The 23,729-nt window shown below is 36.5% G+C and overlaps 1 protein-coding gene across 3 annotated transcripts; it reads left to right on the top strand.

Annotated features, from left to right (window-relative positions):
* Window positions 1-363: 363 nt before the first annotated feature.
* Window positions 364-23,307, top strand: LOC149539748 (uncharacterized). Of its 3 annotated transcripts, none has more exons than XM_089800946.1 (2): window positions 364-1,637; window positions 1,920-2,314. In XM_089800946.1, exon 1 carries the CDS (start codon window positions 481-483, stop codon window positions 1,606-1,608), a length of 1,128 nt encoding a protein of 375 aa, XP_089657072.1. In that variant the 5' UTR covers window positions 364-480; the 3' UTR covers window positions 1,609-1,637; window positions 1,920-2,314. The 3 variants fall into 3 exon arrangements, with proteins under 3 accessions (XP_089657072.1, XP_089657073.1, XP_089657071.1); XM_089800947.1 differs by having other exon boundaries at window positions 365-1,637; window positions 1,891-2,314; XM_089800945.1 differs by lacking the exon at window positions 1,920-2,314 and adding an exon at window positions 23,051-23,307 and having other exon boundaries at window positions 366-1,637.
* Window positions 23,308-23,729: the final 422 nt, after the last annotated feature.

The following is a 23,729-nucleotide window of genomic DNA, read 5'->3' as shown; positions in this document are numbered from 1 at the left end:
TAGTTTCCTATTTTGCTAATACTTCTTGTTGTCTCAAACTAAAATAATCGACAATTAATTTGAACATTCCCTACTATGTTCTGCAGCCCACTTTGTAGAACAGGTCTTCGATATGGCAGCGCAATTTTCCATACCTCTACACAGATGTAGAAGACGAATAGAAACAATCGAGACTAAAGTAGACAAGTTGATTGAGCCAAGACACTTAGACAATGATTTCTTAAAAATAATTTAATTTACATGTAATAGATGTGATATAATGTAATCATATAGATTTGGTGTTTATTTTTGCCTCCATAGAAGAAATTTACAAATACAATTGTTCTAGAATATATAGATCGCTTGTCCTGTCATGAAAGAATTAGACCTTTTTAAGTTTTCCATTCGGCTTGACCCTTGGACCTACGGGGTACAAGTGCTAGTTCATTAATATAGAATAATTCATACGCCTGCTACGACTGCAAACCCAGCTTATCTTGAATGGATTGCTTATCTCGCTGTTGCTCGGTCTATGATACTAGGGCTTCTCTTTTTACTCGGCATACATCACTGGTATCTCACCTTCCTTCCATTTCTCTGCATTCAATAGCTCCGACAACGCGTGATTTTCTTTTTGCCTTTGTTAGAAATCCACCAAAAGTCCTCATCTCGTCAAAATTTTCATGGCGTATATCATGTGAAGCCATTTCCACAAATCAGTCACATTTAAACCCACAAATAGAAGAAAAGAGACAGCGCCGCCATAATGCCATGAAACACTTCTTGCTCGAGGAATGCTGTTTTTCTTCCTCTGAAATCACATTACTGATGAACAAAGTCCCCGGCCTTTTCAGAAGAAAATCCACTGATAGAGCCCGTCAGGTACTTCAGATGCTCAGAGATTGTGGGTTCACTGTAAAGCAGATAAAAAAAGCCATTCTCAGAAGCCCACCTATTCTTAGTTGTTCGGTTGATGATTATTTGAAGCCTAAAATTGAATACTTCAAAACATTAGGGATAGCTGAAGAAGATTTGAACAATCTCGTCTCCCGCAATCCCAGAATTCTTATTCTCAGATTGGATGAAACTCTTGATCGGAGAATCTTATACCTGCTCAAGCTTTTTGGGTCAAAGGATAAACTATTTGAGGCTCTTAGGAAGGCACCATGGATTGCGTGCTGTGATGTTGACCTAGTGAATACTAAATTGAAGATTTTGGAAAACGCGGGCCTTCTAGAGCATGAGATCAAAGAAATTCTTGACAATAATCCTCAATTCCTTTGTTCCTCTGTAGGTAAGCTAGAGAAGAACATGAAGTTCTTGACATGTACTATGGGATTAAAACCAACTGCTGTGGTGAAATACCCCGTATTATTAAACTTTAGTGTAGATAAAAGGTTGAGGCCACGGTATATGGTGTATCAGTATCTAAAATTGCACGCTCCCGAAGACCTTACCACCGGTATTTTTACAACTCTGATTAAGAGTGAGGAGGATTTCACTGAAAAGTTTTTATCCAGCAGTCCTAAGGTCAAAATGTTATATGAAAAATACAAGGACAAGACGGCAGGTATTGAAATACCTGAACTTTTACCAACGCATCAAAGTGAACTTGGAATTGAACGGTGACTTGCAATGTATCAGATAGCGTTTTTAAGGTACGTTTTATTGATCTTACCGAGCAATTTGCTTATATCCACTAAAACTAAACTTTCCTGCAATCCGTTTTTTCCATTTAATTGTCAAGAATTTTTATGATTCTACCGTGAATTTAAACAGGACATTTATGTATGCTCATGTACTAAAGCTAAATTGATCAAGTTGTACTATAAACAATTCTTTATATTTGGTCATGTATTAAAGCTAAATTAATTAAGTTGTACTATAAACAATTCTTTACATTTGGTGTAGAGGCCACTGAATGTTCAAAGATTTACCAGGTTCAGGCTTGAATTGGCTGTTTTTATCCTAATAGACTCGACTACATTATGTACATGTCAGCATCTCTGACTCATGCCTATTTTTGAAGTTTCTTCTGGCTAAACTGTTACAAAAGGGGGATGTATTCTGCTAAAATTCTCATGAATCAAACCTGATCGAATCTCAAATTTGAGATTTCAAGTTTTGTAGATAATGTCACGTACCATCGTCCTTACCAATTCAACTTGGCCTCTCAAGTTAATTTGATTTTCTTTCTATGTACAGAGTGCAATCATCAATATTGATATTTAAAATGAGCATTTACTTTAAAATACAATACTCAAATCGGATATGATACTGTATAATTACATTGTAATTGGTTATTTGTACAAATAAATTGTTTTGTATTGTGGTATTTTTGTCAAGGGAAAAAGCAATATGATTTGTAAATGGAAACAGCTAAGTGGCATTGTTTATAAATTTACAATCTCTTCAATCAGGAGAGGGTTTTGAAACCCTATTTATCATGATGTTGATCACACTAACATACTATAGGTTGCTGTACAGAACGGATCTTCTATTTGCAGGTATATAATTATACTTATGGTATATTAACAAAATGAAATAATCTCTGGTTTGTAGATAGGTTAGTTTACATGCAATAAGCAGTTTTCGGTACTATGCTTGTTTCAATAGCAACTGCAAGCATACTTTTTAGGTCTAATTGTTGTGTTGCAGTCACTATTCTTCCTAATTGAAGTTTATTTTCCCAGTTTACTAGAGGAAGAAGGAATAGTTAGATCTTAAAATTCAAATGAGATACATATAGTTGACGTGGGCTTCATTAGATCATCTCTTTCCTCCAAGAGATTCAATCTGAGTAAACATTTTATTGAGACTAATTTGTACTAGCTCACTTTGGAAGGAAGCAAGCTGCCAAGTACATCTTGGGAAATTGAGGCTTTGGGCCCAACATTGAACAAATTACTTCCCTCAACCAAGCCATAAAATCTGGAGATCCTTCGGGTGATTAAGACCTCTTTTATAGAACAGCTTTCCATCTTAAATCGAGATCAACTATGTTTCCAGGTATGCTCATAATTCATCCTGCACATGTATCAGTTGCATCTGAGTATGGGTTAACCCATGGGCATGCCTGGGTGTGCACAAGGGTGAACCTCCAGGTACCCAAATGCACTCAGTGCTAAAAGGTAACAAACCAAACAGCCATTTCCTAAATTTATTTCCATCCAAAAGTCCTATAACACTGCTAAAAGCATCATTTCACTCAATGCAAAGGTCATTTTATTCTCTTCACTGTCTCTTTTCTCATTTTGACATCTTGAAGTGCAGCCATATATTATATGGCATATGACATAATATTGAAGTTCTGAACTATCAATTTACATTTCAAGGATGGAGTGTCATAGTATCAAAAATATTTAGTTTTACACATCTGTAAATCACTTTATATATATATATTGTTGAGGAAAAAAGGAAAAATATTTGCTATACTGATGTACCGATCATATCCTCTACTTATACCCATACCTATACCAGACCAATACTTGAGGTGTATGACAGAAATGTTTGTTCTCTCTAGGAGTCGGCTTGGTCAGATGTTAGGAGAGGTAACTTAAAACCTCTTGAACGGATTCACCTTTCTAAACAAGAAACTATAGTACCAGTTACACCAAAAGGAGGTGCACTAATTATGCCAGTAGAAAGTTATATCTAAGCTAATATATTAGAGAGTATAGTTTTATAGTTTGATGGGTATAAAAGTTATATTAGTTTAACTACATATTTGATTAAAAATCTCTTAATCAGTAGGAGTAATTTGTAAGAAATTCAATCTTGTTTGTAATTCAATCCACAGTTTCCTACATAATGGAACACAACATTGTTGGACTCATCTCGAAAAGTTGTGCATAGTCTTATATTAAAGATATATATAATAGACGCTAGTTTTTGTTAAGGAATGAAAATAAAAAAGGAGTAAAACATATATGGATAAAGTGGACGAGATCCTGCTGCATCAATATACTATTGTCAGCATGGACAAACTAATAGATGTGTCATTAAAGAATAGTTTTTGTCAGGGGGGATGGCTTCATTAATCTATTATATATATCTTGAACAATAACATTGGCTCTTTAAAACTCATCTCTATCAACAAGGACACATTTCACATCCTTAATGTCTTCTCGTAATGGTATTAATGATGGCACCTATAATGACAATATTTAGAGTTAAATGTATAATTGAAGTCTAGCGCAACAATTCTCGTAGGAGTAAAAAGGAGCAGGATATGTTTATATTATACTAAATATCAAAGAACATACCTAATTTAATGGATCAGATAGGACTTTCCCCCACATGTCAGGCTTGACTGCTCATATGTAGAGGTTTTATTGTTATATTATTGTTAAATATCAACATTTGGCTGTAAACTGAATGCACGTATTTTAAGGCCTATATGTGGGTGTGTGCATGGATCCTAGAAGCTAAGAATGCTTTCCAAGTTATTTTGGCGATAGTATCTCTTACAATTTATCTTTTTGATGGAATACACTCATTGTTGGATTTCAGACTTGATTTGGGATCTATAAAAACAATGATGGGTGCAGGCCTATCTGAAGCTTGTTCTCTTTTATTTTCACATAATTTGAATGACTTAACGTATCGGAAACTTAGGTGTGTATATGGTCGATTTGTTTTACCTTGAGTTTTTAAGTTCTTATTTCTGCCATGGTGAAGCATAGGTGATTGTTATATAAATGTGATTCAAAACCCATGTTTTTATCACATTTCCAAATGTGATTTTTTGTCTTCTGTAAAGAGAACGATGTCTGCAAATTCAGCATCACAAGTAGAGAAATATTGTCCCTTAGAAGATCTCCATAAGATTTGGTCTTATCCAATCTCTTTTTCTTTCCAGATGTAAAACTAAATCAGCCATTTTCATCACGCATTAACATATTTCTACTTTGCCTTGGTATGAAAAATCTTTAGCAGGCTGCACTCTCTAATGTAGCTACAGCCACCCAATCATGATGTTTAGGAGAGGATACCGGTGGGGCAATATTATGCCACTTTCTCATATTTTTAGTAGGAATGTTTTCTCTTATCTGGCTCTGTTACCAAGTGACAGAGCAGATAGAATCCAAAACAGAACAGTGAACCAAGTAAAGGCTTTTGGTACACAAGAAACTAAGCTTTAATAGTTATAGTGACATCCAATTCAATAAGTTTTTCCTTGTCTTTGTTTCATTTTTTGCCTTGTCTTTTGCCTTTGTGTGTTTCTGGTTGTAAGAACCATGTCCTAAGAAAGAAATGCCACATCACACATCAACGAAAGATGCGGAAAAGAACCAATCACAATCAGAGTTGAATAGTCAAATTTCATTCGTTAACCATTAACAAAAAAATATACAATAAGTTTACCAACAAATTCAGCATAACATTAAACTGCTGATTTCATTGCAAGAATATTATCAATGGAGTTGAATTACAATGTATGAACATTATGTATCCATCATGTACATGAGCAATAGCACATTACCAACTTTAAGTTTACAGTATATGATAATCAAAATTTACAACAATTGTTGATACCGTACATCATTGCCAAGATGAAGATACATGATCCTAAGAAAGAATCTGAAACTTGACAGGTGTTCTATAAGTGTCTGCAAAGCCATCGGACATTGTCCATTTGCTATCTGAGACAGGAGTGTGGCCCAGACGCTTTTACTTTGCCAACCACAGAGTGTTTACTCCCCTGGGATTCTTCCTGACATAAAAAATACCCCAACCTTGGCACGAGAAGCCTAGCTTCCCGGAACAAGATGGATTGGATGGATCCGGTGCAGCCGTGAAACATACTACATGCATCCATGTGCCTAGTAGCCTAATCACGGAATGCAGCAAGGAAACAAAAGAACACCACACATCTATCCATATGCAGTGAAAGAAAAACAGTACCATATCTACCCAAATGTACATTTTTTTTAATAATTGCATATCTACACATATGCGAAAATGAAAGTAAGCATAGTCACACAGATATGCTACCTGTTAGTAAACGACATACTTAAATGCAAAAATAATAGCTTGGCCAAGCACTAATTTCGTCAACAATACTGAGAATGAAACAAAACATAAGGAATCCTATTCTTAGAATTCTAACAGGTTGAGAGAAGCAAAACATATTGCATCCATCCCCACCCTCCCTAATGCCACATTACACCCTTCCATTAGGAATTAAACATCAACACTCAGACCTTCAGCAGTTAATAACCATCTATCTCTAAAGCTACATGATCATATTCGGCATAAACTAATTTATGAACTTGAATTGCCTTAAGAGTAGGAATGGATTAAACACAGAAGACTTTAGTCAAATCAGCATTCAGGAAAAAGACCCAGTTCTCTGAGTAACTTCTACTTAATAGATTAGCATCAGCAATTTCAAGAAAGTATCCATGCCACAATTTCTCAATTCAGAGTTTCTATATTAGCTTTTAAACTAAAAATAAGGTAATTAATGACTGAAGTTCAGCATCAGCAATTTCAGAAAAAGTAATTGCTGTATTGATGCTCTTGAGATCAATACAAGAAGCTTTAAGGCCCTCATTCTAGTTGAGATGATGGTTTAATCCAAGGATAACTGGAAGAAGTAGGTGTCCTAAATCTATTTCAGCCTTAATCCAAATGTTTACGTTTAGAACAGTCCTCTGTTTACCATGTGCTTCTACAGGTTGCTAAATTAAAGATATCTCAATCAAGCTTATAATACACACCAAAGTTTGAAATGACTCCGTCATCCTATAGCTGTTTGCATACAGAATGTTCTACATATGCATGAACTCATTCATAATTAATCCAGTTTTACATAATTTTTAAAAAATACACATCTACCAATGCATGAACGCATTCAGCATTAAGTGACAAATAGTCATACATCAATCTCCCTTTCCCTAGTTCTACTCCTTTTACTTGGCTCAAACAGGTATAAGAATGATGTGGATTCAGTTTGCTTAATCTTACTTAAGTTTTTGCTGGTCATCTTTCAGCTTTCCATTGTATGGCATGGTTCAAATCCATCTTAGTTAAGGGAAAAAAAAAAAGTTTCCTCTTAATTAACCACTAGGTAAATCATCCTAGGATTATGAAACAAAAGAAGTATTGCAGGCAAATCAACTTCCTTAGCTGTTACATTACCTAGCAAGTATCAACTTTGAATTGGAAATGCTTAAAGCACAAAAGTAAAGTTTTCCTTACGTCTTAACAGGCTGCAAGGGCATTTCAGCTTCAAAGCATCATATCGTTTTACCTATTCCATTGGTTCACAGCTTCTTTACATGTAAAAGAATATAGTAGCAAGCAATTGTATGTCCTTGGGTGAAGACATCATTTAAAAAGGATATAATTTACCAACAGCTAAATATCATCAAACCATCTATGTTTTTCTTTTGGGTATGCTAAGGAGCCAGTAGATTTCCTAAACCACATTGCTTTTGCTGTATAGAGCAGAGGAATAAGATGCCCAAGGAAGTGTGGCATTTGACAACCTGTATAGTATTACAACTCTACTGTGCTGCAAAAGAGAATGATATGATTGGCATTTAAAGAGACCCATGGCAATTACAAGGCATTATATAAGCCATGAAATCCTCTAGCAGACAGATAAAACAATAGAAGATGTCTGGATGTGACCACCATGGTTAATGACAACAATGGGTTCTATAGGTTTTAAAATTACCCTTACTAATCAAACTGGAATCACAATGAACCGAATACCAATAGCAACCAACATTCCACCACTTTGAGAGTTGAAAGAGAAACTCACAAGGAACCTGGTTATTGAGTTTGTGCAGTCCTTCTCCAGACTGGCTATGCTCCAGCGACCTCCAATCTTTCCCCTCCCTTCCTCTCCAAGTTTTTCCAGTAGATACTGTACGTTTCTTTCACCAAGAACCCTTCCCTACTTCCACACACCCCACTTTCCACTCCTTCCAGTCGCCCCTGCCTTTTCTTTTGCCAAAAATCTCTTTTATTCCTCTTGTTGCCGTAACTGACCCCATTTTGGGTGTTTCCTTGTTTTCTTTTACCAAATAAAATTAACACTTTCCCCAATCTTATTATCTAATTAAGGAAAAATTGTGAAAAACATAACGAAAGCCTTTCAATATTGTGCCTAATTAATGATAATTGTTTTCCAAACACAATGGTGGTTTTTGATAAATAAATTGATCAACATCTACATATTACTTTTATCACATTTCTATCCAAGAAGACAAGAATTTATAGATGATTTCTAATTATGAAAATAACACAACATGAATGCCACAATTAGTGAATTAACACATATTTAATAAGTGGTGTGTGTGAGCTACACAAGATGATCCGTCCATCCCCTTCCAAGAGGCTAACCCTCTCTACCTCAACCGCACTCTCGTCGCGATGAATACTGCATCCACTCAAACACTCACAACCAAGATTGAGTCAGTATCCATTAATTAGATAACTTAATATAGTAACAATGCATCAATATCCACAATGCATCATCATTATAATATAACTTATAATGTTATCGTGTTTAACATTAAAATTGGTGTAACCAAGACTATTCAATGCATTAATTACCCATTTAATCACACTAATTAACCATCAGAAAGCAATAGTTAACTTAACCATTAATTAATCCAAGTTCAATCAAGGTTTGACTAGGTCAAAATTAACAAGGTTGCCAAATGATCGCCATGTAAGAAAAAACAAGGAAGGTCACAAAATGGGACATGACACTAGTCCTCTCTTTTTTGTGGCTTTGTCCCATTTTGTCTTCCTCTCGTGCCAAAATTTAGTTCTTCAAGCCCTAGTTATATTTAATGCAATTAAGTTTTAAATAGCCAATATTAATGACAGTGGTATGGAAAGAGAGGAGAGAATGTTTCTGACATTGTATAGGAGGCAACCTCAATTCCAACTAAAGGCAAGAAGGAACTTAAACCAACTTACAAGGCAGTTTCGGCAGAGGATTCTACCTTGGTCTATCTAGTTACTACTACCTCTGATGGATGTCTTAGACCCACTAGAGTGGAAGACAAAGGACTTCTGGAATCCGATACCCATGGAGTGGGAAATGGACAGGGAGGCCTTGTTTGTTTTGTAGAAGTTGAAGGGAGAGGAAACAGTAAGTGCACTCCCTTATCTGGTAAGACACACACACTTTCTCCCAACCACAAAATGATTCGAGCCATTAAATATGGACAAGGAAGATGTAGTGCCTCTCGTGTTTGCAGTCTGTACCTTGTCTATTTTTGTTTCGAGAGATACTTGATACTCTTTTGATATTTGTACCTTGAGAGGACCTGAGGGTCGAATGTTATACTTTGATTTCCGTACCATAGATGCTTTGTTGCTACGCTGTTTAGTTTGTCATATTTGCATGTTGATGTTATTTTGAGATGACAGTAGATCTATGATAACTGATTATCTGGTGATATGATGTATTGGACCTATTTGTTGACTATGTTATGAGATGGATTCTATACTATGGTTATTTACTTCATTCTCGTCTTTTATGATTAATGCGAATGTGAGTGGTGTAAATAGATTAATGAGTTATTTAAATGCTTTAATTGCTTCGACTATTATATTATATGCAATTGCACTTGATCGTGTGTTCTAGTGTGTAGGAATTACATCCCTGGCAGTGGCCTATGAAGTTAGTGATCCAGTTGTTCATATTTTGCCAATGTCGCTCCTATATGGTCGATGTATCCTTATTTACTTGTTTTATATTAAAACCTTTCGGTGATTAGTAAATCCGAACTCAGTTGCATTATGTGATTAGACCAGTGAACATGTCTGTGCATTTAGAAGTTCGCATTTGTCGCGAAAGTGTTAAGTGTTTTTCTGTAATTTTGGGTTTTCGGGTTTTAATCTTTTGGATTTAATTTCTGGCAGCTTTGCCTTAGGTGAATTTCCATTACGGATAATAACCTGTTTTCATTTGGGTTGTTTCGGAGTTTAACTACTCCAGCTAGCTATTTTCCATTATCAGCTATTCACTCAAAATGAATAAATATTGGAAAAGTGAATTCATTATTCACTTCTCACATTTTGGAAAATTGAGTTTGGAGAGCAAATTTGGAAATCCTCTTCTGAAGGATTATTGTTTTGCTCGTTGCAGGAGCTGTGAGCGTGGGATCTTTGCGAGGTTTGTCCCGTTGGATTCGGCTCGAGGAGTTCTCGCTTTGCCGAAAGTTTCAGCAGTTTCGGCGGAGTATTTATTTTATTCTATGGGTTTCAATTTCGGCCCTTTTTGTTGTTAGGTAGGGTCTTCCCGTTTTAATGTTTTTTCTCTGTTTCTGCTTCCGTTTCTTGTAGCAATATGTTAGGAGGCTGTGAACTAGTGTTCCTCTCCGTTTCTGTTTGCTAGTTCTGCCCGGTTGGTCGGGTATGAACGTTTTACCTATTTTTGAAATGGGGGTTTGGGTTTTTGGGCCGTTATGCTGGCCGTTTTTGCATACGGTGTCCGTTTTCAATTATTTTTGGATTTTTGGGGTTTTTGAACCCAAAGGCCAAATGGGTTTTAATTTTGGAATTTTTTCAAAATTTGGAGTTTTTACCTCGTTTTGCGTGCCGCCCTGTTTTCTCAGGTTTTCTTGGCACATTGTGGTTCGTGGACCTGGATGATCCGTTTGGACACAGTTAGAACACTTTTGCATCTTTTGTTGCATTGGGATGCATGTAGCATCCGTCATCCCGATTATGTTTTCAGTCGATTGACTTTTGTTTGCATTCTCATCCTGTCCTTGTGTATGATCTCTGTGATGGTGGTGCGCCACACACATGTATATTGTCGAGTGACCTGCGAGGCCCGATCTTCCGTGGTACTTCCGGAAGTTATGATCATTGGGGTTGGGTTGGGAGTTTGCATGCCTTCGGGCACTCATCGTTGGATGAGCATGGGTAGGGTAGGGTAGCATATGGAGGGGGCTTCTATCCTGTAACCTGGTGACTACTTCCCGATTGGTAGAGGAAGTTTTATATAAGTGATAATTAAATTAAAACTTTGGGTGGTAATAAATACAAGATAATTAAAATGTGTGGGTTGTGCGCCTTCCGTCGTGAAGAGTAGCTGCCCTAGGTTGTGCGCCTTCTGTTGAGAAGAGTAGCTGCCTATACTAACTTGGGCTTTTCGATGCCAAGCGACTCTCCATGATGTCAGTCCCTACGTAGTAGCCCATTGAGGTGTCTAACCAGGACCTGTAGTTTATGCATTGTCTATGTCTTGGATTCAGTCATCATACTGCTTGGCGTGTGTGTTAGTCATGGTTGATGTTTTGTGTGTGTGGTTGGATCATGATTTCCATCAACACGACGGGTGTGGACCTACGGGTGCCACGTGGTTAGGAGGCGTAGCTACCTTCACCACTGCTAGGGACTGGTGTACAGAGACGGTCTATTGTTCTAGTGTGATCGTTGCTGGATGTGTCACTTGGTACTTCGGTATACGGAGTATGCTTCTTGTGATTTATGCTCTCATTAGGATGTTATCATGCTTAGATGATGTTAGTTTTAACGCTTTCCTCATTATGATGATTAGCATGTAGTAGATGATGTTATCTGATTACAGGGTTATCTTATGTTACTACTAGCATGTTAGATTTCATTACTTATATTGTAGCATGTTTAGTAGTGATGTCCCTATCACAACAGCACCGATGATCTAATCGGTGGCTTGGGATGTTATGCGCGGGGGATGGCTAGGGCCCACGATGGTCCTATGACGCCATTGATGGTTGGGAGGAACCGCGTACCTAGTTTAGTTAATTGGTTTATTGCTTTGATATTTATGCTTAATGTAAGAGGTTATTTTCATGTTCACTGCAATGTTACTTTAGTTTATTGCAATGTTTCCTTCTGTTCTTCCCTTGCTATTGTTTTAGATGGTTAGACTTTGCTTCCAGTTGTCCATCTCTTAGCTTGGATTCAAGTGTCCTTACCTCGAAAAGTGGATCCGGTACTCCCCGGTGTGGAGGAACTTTGTTTCGTTCTTGTTCTAGCCTTGTTTATGTGTTTTTGAGTGCGTGCTGATTCAAATCTTCGCGGGAGGATGATTCTCTTTCGCGCGAGGATGAGAATCTTCACGTGAGCCGCGGATTTCTTCGCGCGAGAATTCAAGTCTTCGCGCGAGGATGAAAAGTCCTCGCGCAAGCCGTTGAGAATCTTCACGCGAGCCGGTGAAAGTCTTCGCGCGAGAAGGAATACTGGTGCTCTGTCTTCGCGCGACAAACAGGGGCTAGTTAGGCTTGTCGAAATAAAGTTTGAAAGTTGGTTTTAGATACCCTTTTGGTTTTCTTACCTTCCTAGTGCTTCTCAGATGTTGTAAGGGGCTTAAAATATATCGTTTAAGTATAAGTTGACGTATACTTAAGATATATTTTAATATATGCGACGATTCATTTGAGATGGGTTTCAGACCTCTATGAGCTAAGGTGTAGATTCTAGGAAAAATCAGGGCTTCAGAAATTCAGACTTAGCCAAATTTCAGGGCTTTAGGATTTTAGACTAAGCCAGTTTCCAAGAGTCAGCTTATGTCTTGCAACTTGGTAGGTCTTTGTGGTTTTGTGATTGTGTTCTAGTTGGTAGTGGCATTTGGAGATCCGTTGGTGCTTGGTTGTCTTTCAGTCTTCCGTTGCGATCTTTTGGTTTGTGTAGGTTGTCTCATGTGCATTTACACTTGTAAAAAAAAGACGTGTTCTGACTTATTTTTCATCCTTGTTTCCAAGGATCTCCGGGCGGGGCATTACAAGATTGAAGAATGTGGCTAGTTGCTTTGTTCAAGTGAGTAAATATTCTTTGTCATTAAGGATTTTTTGATGATCGGACTGCTAATGTGTGGAGTAAAAAAGATGGGAATTTGCATGAACTTTTGAAGAATGATTGATAAGGGGTTATTTGTTGCTTTGTTTGAGTAACCACAATATGGACTACAGAGTTCTTACGAAATTTTATTGGAATGCGGTTAAATATTTGTTCAAGGATTTATCATGATCTTCAAAAGGGAACCGTGAACAAGTAATTGTCTTAGTTCTTCAATTTAAAGCCTTTAGGCTTAGTTCTTCAAGCAGAAGTTGAAGAATCTAAAATAACCTTCCCTCATCTTAAGGCTAGAGTCCTAATTGCATTAGAACTCATAATTCAAATTTCCTAGGAGTATTTCTATAAATATTAAAATTTAGCTTTATTGGACAATCTCAATGCTTGTTTTCAATGCAAATTAAATGGACATATCCACAAGGATTTTCTTGACCTAAAAAAGATTCAAAATGGTGAAGTTCAAGTTAATTAATATAGAGGGTTCCTCTGTTCCTAAAAATGACTCTGCCAAGACCATAAATCATGTTAATGGACTTAAGTCGAATGAACCCCTTGATGATCAGGGTTTGGAGAAATTTATTTCCCACTCTAATCCATGATTTGAAGACGAATATGAGGTTATCCCTAATGATGAGGGTGGTATGCAAAACCCCACCTCAGTTCCTCCAAGCTATTGCCAACTTGTCAAGGCTAATACTAACAAGGATACTTGTGCTAGATTGAATGTTCAACGACTTTCTTTGGCCACCATTAATGAGAGAGTAGAAAAGGCTAGGCTCTCCACCAAAACATCTGTAGAATAGGTCAATCCCCAACCTAAACCTATGGTCTCCTTGGAGGAAATGCTAGTTGACCCTCAAGGAATATTGTCACAAAATCACATTATCATTGAAGATGGAGCTGCTAGTTTTTTGAGGTTGTCAACAAGAAAAAAAGAAGAAAAAAAGGAAGACCTCTGAAAGGGCTTCCCTATCTAATAACCAACCCCATAAAATGAAACATTCTAAATTTCTTGACTGATTTAATTGGCTTTATAGAAATTAAAAACCTTCCTCCAATTGATATGATGATGAATGTATCTAGTTGGAATGCTTGAGCCCTAGAAATGGTTGATATAAAGTAAATCTATTAGAAGCTAGGATAAAAAATTGATTAATAAAGACTTGATCTTTTCACAAGAGGTTAGAGTCATTGGTTACCCTGTATTCACTATGTTGAAATTTGTTTAGGTCAAAGTCACCCATTTCTATCCAAACATGAAAATGGGAGAGAGGTTGTAGCTATTCTTGTTGGTCTGAAGTGGTATGATAAAATTTTGCATCTCTCCCTACAATAGAGCTATTTTAATTACATTTAAATGGAAGGAGAACACTTTTGGAGTTTGTAACATCTATGCCCCTAATGATTACTATAATAGAGCCTCTTACTAGAATTGGTTGGCTTCTTCACTCTAAGAAGCTCAGTGGATCCTAGCAACAAATTTTAACATGATTGAACATGGTGAGGATAAATGCGGGGGATCTAAATTTGATTGGAAAGTAAATGAACACTACTTTTGGCAGAGGATGGAGATGAGATTTATTTTGAGAGATTGTATTGAGATCAAAAGAAGTCCTTTTAAAAATTAAAAAATTTGGGACACCTAGTGCAATAATCAATCTGGAAGGCAGAGGGTATACTATAGATTGGATAGGGTTTACGTTGATTCTTCTTTCTTTTCCTTTAGTTCTTTTGGTTGCTTATCCTCTATTGTGGTAGCCTCTACCTCTATCTCTGATCATTCCCCAATGGGTGCTTTGATTGTTTGTAATGGAAGCCATCAGAAAAGCTTGAGGAACTCATTGAAATTCTTCTTCAAAATTAATGTCTCCCTTCTTCACAATCATAATACCCCAAATGCTATCACAATATTTGCATGTCTTTCAAAGTTCAACAACAATGGATTGAGCATCAAAGAGCAATGGGATACTTTGATCGGTGTTTAGAAGAAGACGTTCCAAATTGTGGGTATGAATAAGGCTAAAGATAAAAATATGCTAGACTATGTCTTACAATCCAAATTTCATGACACTAAAAGGATGCTGCAAGTAGTGGGTCTGTTAGAAAGTAAAGTTCACCAAGATAATTGAGAGGGTGGGGGTTGAATCAGTTATCCAACTATTAAAACCTTTATCAACCTTATTAATCCTTAACCATGTGAGCAATATAATCAACAACCATAAGAAGACACACATACATAATAACACTAGATATGTTAAATAGGGAAACCCATGATTAGAGGGAAAACCATGGTGGGGATGGTACCCACAAAATGATGTATTTGTTAACTCCTGAAATTTGCACCCAACCATACTCAATGAAAAGAAATTGAAAATTTCAGGTAACATTGAACCACTAACATGTAGTGGGATTTTCGTTTGAAATTGAGTGGATCTTCGGGTTATAGGCCAACTCCTTGGGATAATCACAAGCTCTTGCAACTAAAATGAACTGAACTTGGTAGGAAAAGGGAGAAAGATGTAGAAATATACCTAAAACTAAGCCTAGCTAATAGGTGATGCACTAAAAGCTTACGAATATTGAAGACATGATTATTAATAAAATAGTGAAACTCCCCCTATTGATCAACACTTAAACTCTATACTGACTTGCATTAATATTTCATCACAAGGTCTTGATAATGAGAGTTAAGGAACGTGAAAACATTCACAAAAAAATAGTCTCAAAACATAATACACAAATTACAACCTGCAAGTAAAAGCACAAACTGCAACTAGGTGATAATCGAGACAGAATGATAAGGAATCTTGAAATTCACTTAACACTTAATCAATTGAATCTTACTCACACACGGTAACAGAAAGGATGAAGGTTGGATTTCAAATCAGAAAAATATCACTAAATGATTCAGTTCATGTATAAAGCATCCTCCAAAATGAATTACAAAATATGCAGAAAATGCCAAGGACACAAAAATGTCACCAAAATCACCACTGCATAATCATAACTCTTTTTACAATAATAGTCCAAGAGATTAAGTAACAATATTGCATCTTCCAATGTGTTTCAAACGACGTATGCTCATATCCTTGTGGAGATTGACGTCTCCAAGGGGCTCCCAAAAATGATTATGCTAGCCTCTCCTATTGGCTCTTGGATTGAGCTTCTTGATTATGAAGAAATCCCCTTCAGATGCAGGAAACACCATAAAACCAACCACCTTGTTGCATGCTGCTCCTCTGGAAAGATTAGATCAACAAAGTCACCTACTTGGTGAACGAGGGTTTCAGATGATCACTACACGGTTCAGAAAGCTCCCTCTGATGGGGAGGAGCTAGGTGATTCTTCTTAGGTTTCTTTGGTGGAGGATTCTGCTACTGCTTCTAATGATTTAAATGTTACCCCTTGTAAGAATTTGGTATAGCTTTGATACCATGTAAGAATTTATCTTAGGGGAAAATGATGCCAAGATCAAGAAGCTCAAGAACAAAGCACAATATGGACTAAATGATGTATGATCGTAATAACAATATGAGAGTGAATTAATGTACATGTATACTAGAAGTGCATGTATATAAAGGCCTCTAGAATGACTAGGAGTTAGCAAAGTGATAAGCCTCAGAACTAAGCACATGTCTATCAAGAGTGAATTATCCTCCATTGAGCACAAGAGTTTGTGCGATGATGAGAGGATAAGCCTACATAGGTGTATCACATAAAAAGATGTTGTATACACCATGTGTTAAAATGAGTTGCTAACTCTTGTGTTGTCAACAAGACAACTCATATGAGTATGCACACTTGTAGGTGTCTACATGACAACTAATAAAATAATGTATTTAACCTAACTTAATTAAAGTGTAATAATAATAAATTGTTTACACCAACACCCCCCTTTAAGTGCAACTTAGGGGAATGCACTTAAGCTCACAAAAGCTATGATGAAATGCATGATGGGTCCTAGCTACTAGTCATGTTAGGTACCCATGTACAAATGCAATGCTCTACATACAATGTTATGCAATGCAATGCTCTACATACAATGTTATGCAATTCAATGCAATCTCTCTGGAAATGGAGAAAGAGGGAAAACCTCATGGGAAAAATCCTCCCCTAGAAAGAGAGATAAGTACAATAAAGAAAGATGCACGTATGGTTGGAGTAATCAAGACCCCCCATTATGGCATACATCATGCATATACAATAGAGAATTCCTCCATGAAATCCCCCCCTTAGTGAAGGATCTTTTGATGATGAGTGCTTGAAGACAAAAGAAAATTCAATGCCTACAAATGACATTTCTCCCTTTAGGAAGAAGATCCATCAAGTATAGGTACACATATACTTCCCGTTGTGGATAGGAAGATAGATGAGGAATCCATATGTAGTATGCTATGGATGTTGCCTCTAAAGTCTGCTCATATGTTGACAAGTCCTTGATGAATGTAGATACCACAAGCCAATCTAGTGGATGCCTAAAAGAAGGTGGCAAACAAGATAACATGTCCATGTATGAAAGTGAATCAAACTCCAAAGACAAGGAATCATCCTTATAGGAAGATATGAGAAGAGAAGCAATGTAAGCTCCCCTTAATGATGAATGCACACCCATGAAAGAAGCTCCTTGATGATTGAAGAAGTTGCACCATGAAAACTGAATGATGTTCCTCCTTGCACGAAGAAATGGTGCCATAGGTGTAGTAGAAAATGCTCCCCAACTAGTCAGAAGAATCCTTAGAAGATATGATGTCTGAGGAAATTGGAATACAATCTCCGAAGAGTGATATGTCTCCTCTGAAGTAAAAGAGTCCTTCTCCATCTACTGAAAAGAAGTGTCCACAATCATGTTAGTCTCAAAGGAATGTCAAATGGTTGAGGGTCAGAGTGTTCCCTCACAACTAGTGAAGAAGTCTCCTCAACAAAGAGATGATGGATGCCATCAATAATGTCTCCTACATCTTCCATGTAAGACTCCACAAACAACACTGCAATGTTTGGAAGGAAGTCATCCTATCAAGCTAAAATAGGAAAACATGGTGTTTCCTGTTGCACTAAATTAGGAGCATTTGTGACTGGAACTGGATCAGTAGAAGCAACATGAGCATCAAGAGGTATGATCTCAACTGGATTTGTAGGTACCAGAATTGGAGTGACTAGAGGTAGAATGTCCTCTGGGAATGGAGGAACTGTTGGATCTCCATATCCTTTCCAAAGGGTCATCCAAAGATCATAAGGTTCACCGACCTTTCTAAGGACATCAAAACAATCCGAATTGATATTGAAACAAATGGCTTGCACAATTATGCGAATAGGCATCGGATTAGTGTAAGAGGGCAGTTCTTTGAAACATAGAAAAGGAAATACTTCCTTATGCTCTCTTAGATGATCAATCATCAAAGCACTCCATTTATGATAGTTCCTTTTTGTCAACTTCAATTTTAAACCAAACTGACACTTGTGACATGACTCCATGAGATCAATAAATATATGCACCCTCCAAAATGCAAAAAAATCAAAGAAACCCTCCCTAATGTATGATTTGGGAATTTATACTTAGTGTGTTTACAATAGGCCACTTGCTAATTTAGGGACTCAGTGGACTTCTGGTTTTGCTGGTTACAACAACAAATATGAAGCTATATCAGACTCAACAAGATAAGACACAAGACCTCTCAAGGATTTAATTAATTACAAGTGCCAATAGGCCAAAATGAGACCAAATTCTAAAAGTACTATGTTTACTTAGAATTACTCCAAACTAATACTAGATTTTGAAAGTAGAGAAAAAATCATGCACTCTAAAAAAAAAAGAGCACCTAAATATGTGTCCAGACGAGCCTGAACCAAGCCTATGAAGTTGCAAAAATCAAGATTTGCAATTTGCAGAAAAATTCAGGAACAGAGATGTCAAACAACCTGCACCAATGTGTAGATCATGAAATTCTACCCCAAAACAAAAAAATTGCGAGAAAAAAAGAGTCTATATGAGGGAGATATCGCTATTTGAAAGTCAACTTTGTAATTATTTTTCTCGAAACGCCACTGTCACACTTCCAAAAAATCAATTGACTCTAGATTTCACCTCAGATGTCCGATTTTGATGAAACAAAAGTCGATTTGGAGTTTTTATTGACCTTCTGAATATGATGCCAATATCTGATTACAAATCTTAAAATCAATTGCATAGATCTGAAGAGATCATACCAATTTTGTAAATCAGGCCTTCGGGTTCCAATTTGCTAAAAAAATTGCCTCAATTTTGACCATGGCCTAAGGTAGGAAAATTTATAGTCAAAATTCACCAAATTGAAGCTTCGGATGCAATGGTGAGGTTCGTTTTGGCTCTAGATGCTCCCAATGACTGTAGATACTCCAGATCTGAATTGTGGTCCTCCGAGAGGTGAAGCAAAAATGGTATGCAATGGCTATGAAATGATGCTCTTATGGCTTTGATACCATGTAAGAATCTAGTATAGCTCTAGCACGATGTAAGAATTTGCCTCTGGCAAAATGATGCCAAGATCAAGGAGCTCAAGAAAAAAGTACAATATGGACCAAATGTATACTAGAAGTTCCTGTATATAAAAATCTCTAAAATGACTAGGAGTTAGCAAAATGATAAGCCTCACAACTAAACACATGTCCACCAAGAGTGGATTATCCTCCATTGAGCAGGAGTTTGTGCGATGATGAGAGGATAAGCTTACATAGGTGTATCACATAAAAGAATGTTGTAGACACCATGTGCTTAATTAGAGTGTGAACAACTGTATTGTGTAAATGACAACTCTGTTGAATATGCAAACTTCTATGTTGTAGACACCATGTGCTAAAATGAGTTGCTAACTCTTGTGGTTTCAACAAGACAACTCATATGAGTATGCATACTCCTAGGTGTCTACATGACAACTAATAAAATAATGCATTTAACTTGAGTAAACTTAAATAAAGTGTAATAATAATTAATTATTTACACTAACATAAGGTGGGGAACAATACTGTTGTCCCTCCTTTAGATGTTGCAACATTTGATTCATGTGTTGCTTTGATCGTGGCATTGTCTCAGGTTGGAGTTGTCCCTTCTACTGCTCTGGTCCAGATTCCAAGTGGCAGTGGAATTTCTTCTCTTGCTGCGAGGGGTTTGGGGGCGGTCTGTCATGTGGATGACTTTGCGTAGCAGAAGGTTGCTGGTTTGGTGGAGGATGGATGGACAACAATTGAAGGAAAAAAGGTTAGGCCCTCCAATCCACTATTTGATATGTCTTTATGATCTCAAAAGATAGGACAAAAATGTAAATCCTAATCACATGTTCTTCTCCTATTCTGTTTGAGGATGTCCCTTTTTGTTTGGCTCTCCTAGCCTTTTTGGCTGCTTGTTTTTTAGTAGTTTGTCAGGGTTCAGGACTTGGAACCTTGGGGTTACAGGTTCCCGTTCAAAACCTATTAAGGTGGTAGTAGTGCACTATGTTATCTGAGGCCACCCTGGTCACCCTATTTTTTTTGGTGGGTGACCTGTTTCACCTTTAGATTGTTGTAATTTTTGTTTGGGCGTCATTGAAAGTTATTTGATCTGCAAAGGGTTTTAGGCCCCCTTCAAAACTTGTTTTCCTTAATAAAAAACAATACTCCTAGGTCGAATCTATGAAAGAAGGCTCCAAAAAAGGAGTCAAATCTTATCTAAAATGACGACTCACTGCCTCATAACCTTACTAAGTCATAAAGAAACTTATGACTCACTCCTAACTGCCCTTAAAGTTCTCCAACATATCATAAAGACCCTCAAGATGCCTAGTCAAAGTCCAAATTCGACCCTACACTTAGCTCTTACAATCCCTCCTCATGATTTAAAATGATTTGGAATACAAAGTCTTCACCTCATATTTCTCCTCCTTTCCCTCTTTAAACACATGTCAATTTTATCATAAGTACTAATCCCAATTAAAAGAATAAGTCATAAGAAAGAACTAACACATATAATATAAATATATAATAGCTTATAAAAGCACTATTGTATATTTTTATTTCATATATGATATGCCTTCATGACAAGTGTTAATAACACTTAAGTCAAATTCCATAACCCGTGACAATATAAAAGGAAAATATATTGGGAAATAGAATCCCTCCAAATGCATCAGATCTCAAATTTTATACAATATGATAGAGGGCATTATATCTTCATCTAATAACCCTAAGATCATTAATTTCATCCTTCATTTGAATTTTATTATCATTTGTGCTCTTTCAAGTTTTCAGAGGAGCTAGGGTATGCTGGAAAAACTTGTTTCTGCTGCCATTAGTAGAAATTGCTCCATCTACAGTCGTTCTAAAAGATTTTCATATGGTTTTTTGTGATTCCAAGCATATTTTCCTTGAGCCGCCATGTTTTCCTCTTTCTTTCATTTGCTAGGCACATTTTGTTTGAGCCACCATATCTAGTTGTTGTCGTCACCATGAATGGAGGTATTGATGTTGTGCTATTAATCTGGAGTCTTTGGTTGGAAGTATTATGCTGTATTATTTGCATTTGTGGAACCCTCTTCATAGAACTATTATTGGCGTTTAATACTGTCATATTTCGCTTGCTTGCAACCAAGATATGATGCCATGATCATCATCTTCGTATTTGGCATGAATTTTTTGAAGTATTCGAAAAGAATATAAGGCATATGGTTCCTATTGTTTGTAGTCATTATGGAATCCTCTTCCAACTGTGGCTTTACATAGTCTGCTGTTAAAAATTTACAAAGGTAAATCCATGGCTTTCTTACTATACTACCTCTTCTTTTGCCATGACCTGCCTTGGAGACGCCATGATTCATTTGCTACCATAACTTCGACGGAAGTCTTGTTGTTGTTCGACTGCTATGATATGACTTTCTTCATTGCTAGCCTGGAACCTGTTCATTACATTGAATGACTTTTGTTGAAATTGCAATCTCTATTTATTCATTTACCATTTTCTGGGTTTTCTCTTTTGCAAAACCCTAAGTTGGGTTTCTTACCCAACTATCATAAATTGTTGGAATATATCAAGACCTTTGTTATTCGGACTTATGGGGTTTGGGTTTACTTCATTTGCTATTGGCATTTTTCCACTTGCTGTGAATACAAAGATTTCCTTGTGGGTTTTCTTATGATGAGCTTCAGCTTTTGTTTGATACAAATCCATCAAAATTTATGTTCAAGTGGCATGCCTTAATTTCATTACTCGTGATAATTGGAGTTTATTTGATACTAACCATCGTTACTAAGGCTTCATTACCTACTACTGTTGTCATTCTGCATATTTTTTGACTCTTACATTTGGCTTTCTCCAATCATATCTATTATATTACTTAAAATGGAAATAAAACCCTTGCTATAGATGTTATTTTCTGAGTGACTTTCCATGCTAGAGCTCTCATGTTTTGCTTAAAAAATCCATAATGAATTGATGCCATGAATAATTCCTGTCCATTTTAGATGATTATTTCAGTATCAATTAAGATTTCCTGTGATATACATGATTGGGCTTGAGTTTTTTGAACTAAAAATAATTTGTTAGAAACCATTTATACTTTTCTAGCATTTTCAAAGCCATTGTTTCTTGTTGTTGATTACTGAGCAAATTTGATATATCTACTCTGTTGTTGTAACTACATATCTCTGGTATTAATGGCTTCTTGTGCCTTATCTCAAACCTTTGACTTGTCATAAATATACTTGCTGCAATTTCCGCCATTTATAATTCTTTTCCCTTTTTTGTACTGTAATAGCAATAGTAATATTTTGCATTTCATTGTTGTTGCTTGTGTACTGCAATATATGAGTCCTCTTGTTTGTAGTATCCCTTCTATAGCATTCTTTGGAAATTCTATTCTTCTACTCTTTCCTATAGCAAGTTACTTTCTTTTGTAATCTGCCATGTGATAATAAAAGGTTTCATGTATAATAGACACATGTCCCTTTGAAAGTATGCTTTCCTATCTTATTTGTCTTGACTAGCTTCATAGGTTCTATTTCTAACGGGTACGTCAGGCTCAATAATCCTTGTGGGAGCCTGCTCTTATATCCACGTATCCGTTAGAAACAAAACGTTGCAAAGGAAACAACATGTTAGTAATAAAACATTTTGCCTTGAAAATATTTCCTTCCTTGTTGATATATGTTTAATTTTATGAAATGAATGGCATGATAGGAAAGATGACTGAGGTGAATGAAACACTTGCATTGCTTAATCCATTGGATCTAACAAATTACCTTGTGAATGTAGGGTTTGGATGCATGGATGGAATGTGGCTCGAGGCAATGAATGGACGAAAGATGACTAGTGCCCATGACTTTCTACTATTTTGCTTTCTTTTCTATTATTTACTTTTGTAGAGTAGAATATATATCAACAAGTAGGGGACTACTCTCACGGTCACTTGTGTGAGAAAATCTTATTTTCAACATTCCCAACATTATTATAGTTCTTTTGTAAATATCAGCTGTATATTCAGAATGAATAATACAAGGACATTTATTATTCTTTTGACTCATAATAAACATGTTCTCACAATGCATGAATTGAATAAAATGTAAAATGTTTAAGAAACCTCTGAAATCAGAACTAAATTTCAGCATGTGTAGAAATTTAGTAATATTGCTAATATAAAAGTTCCTTGAAAGAGGATTGCCTCTGTTAGGAGCCATGAAATACATTCAGTACATGTTAGTCTCTATTAAGAGACTTTGAAGCCCTATTAGGAGATTCCAACCCTGTTAGGAGTTGTAGAAGGCAGATGGACCTATTGTCCAAACAACTTCAGAGGCAAGACCACCAAATACTTGTCCAACTAATCTCTGTATTATTCCTTGCAGAATATTAGAAATGAAATAAATTGAACTCTTTCTCTGTCCTCTTGAACCAGACAAAGCCTCTTTAGATCTCAATACTAGATCTTCAACTT

This window comes from Cupressus sempervirens, chromosome 9, assembly GCF_028749045.1.
Source record: "Cupressus sempervirens isolate cs-2001-9-10 chromosome 9, ASM2874904v1, whole genome shotgun sequence".
NCBI lineage: Eukaryota > Viridiplantae > Streptophyta > Pinopsida > Cupressales > Cupressaceae > Cupressus > Cupressus sempervirens.
Note: the sequence above shows the minus strand (reverse complement) of the source record. Positions and strands in the feature narration are given on the sequence as shown.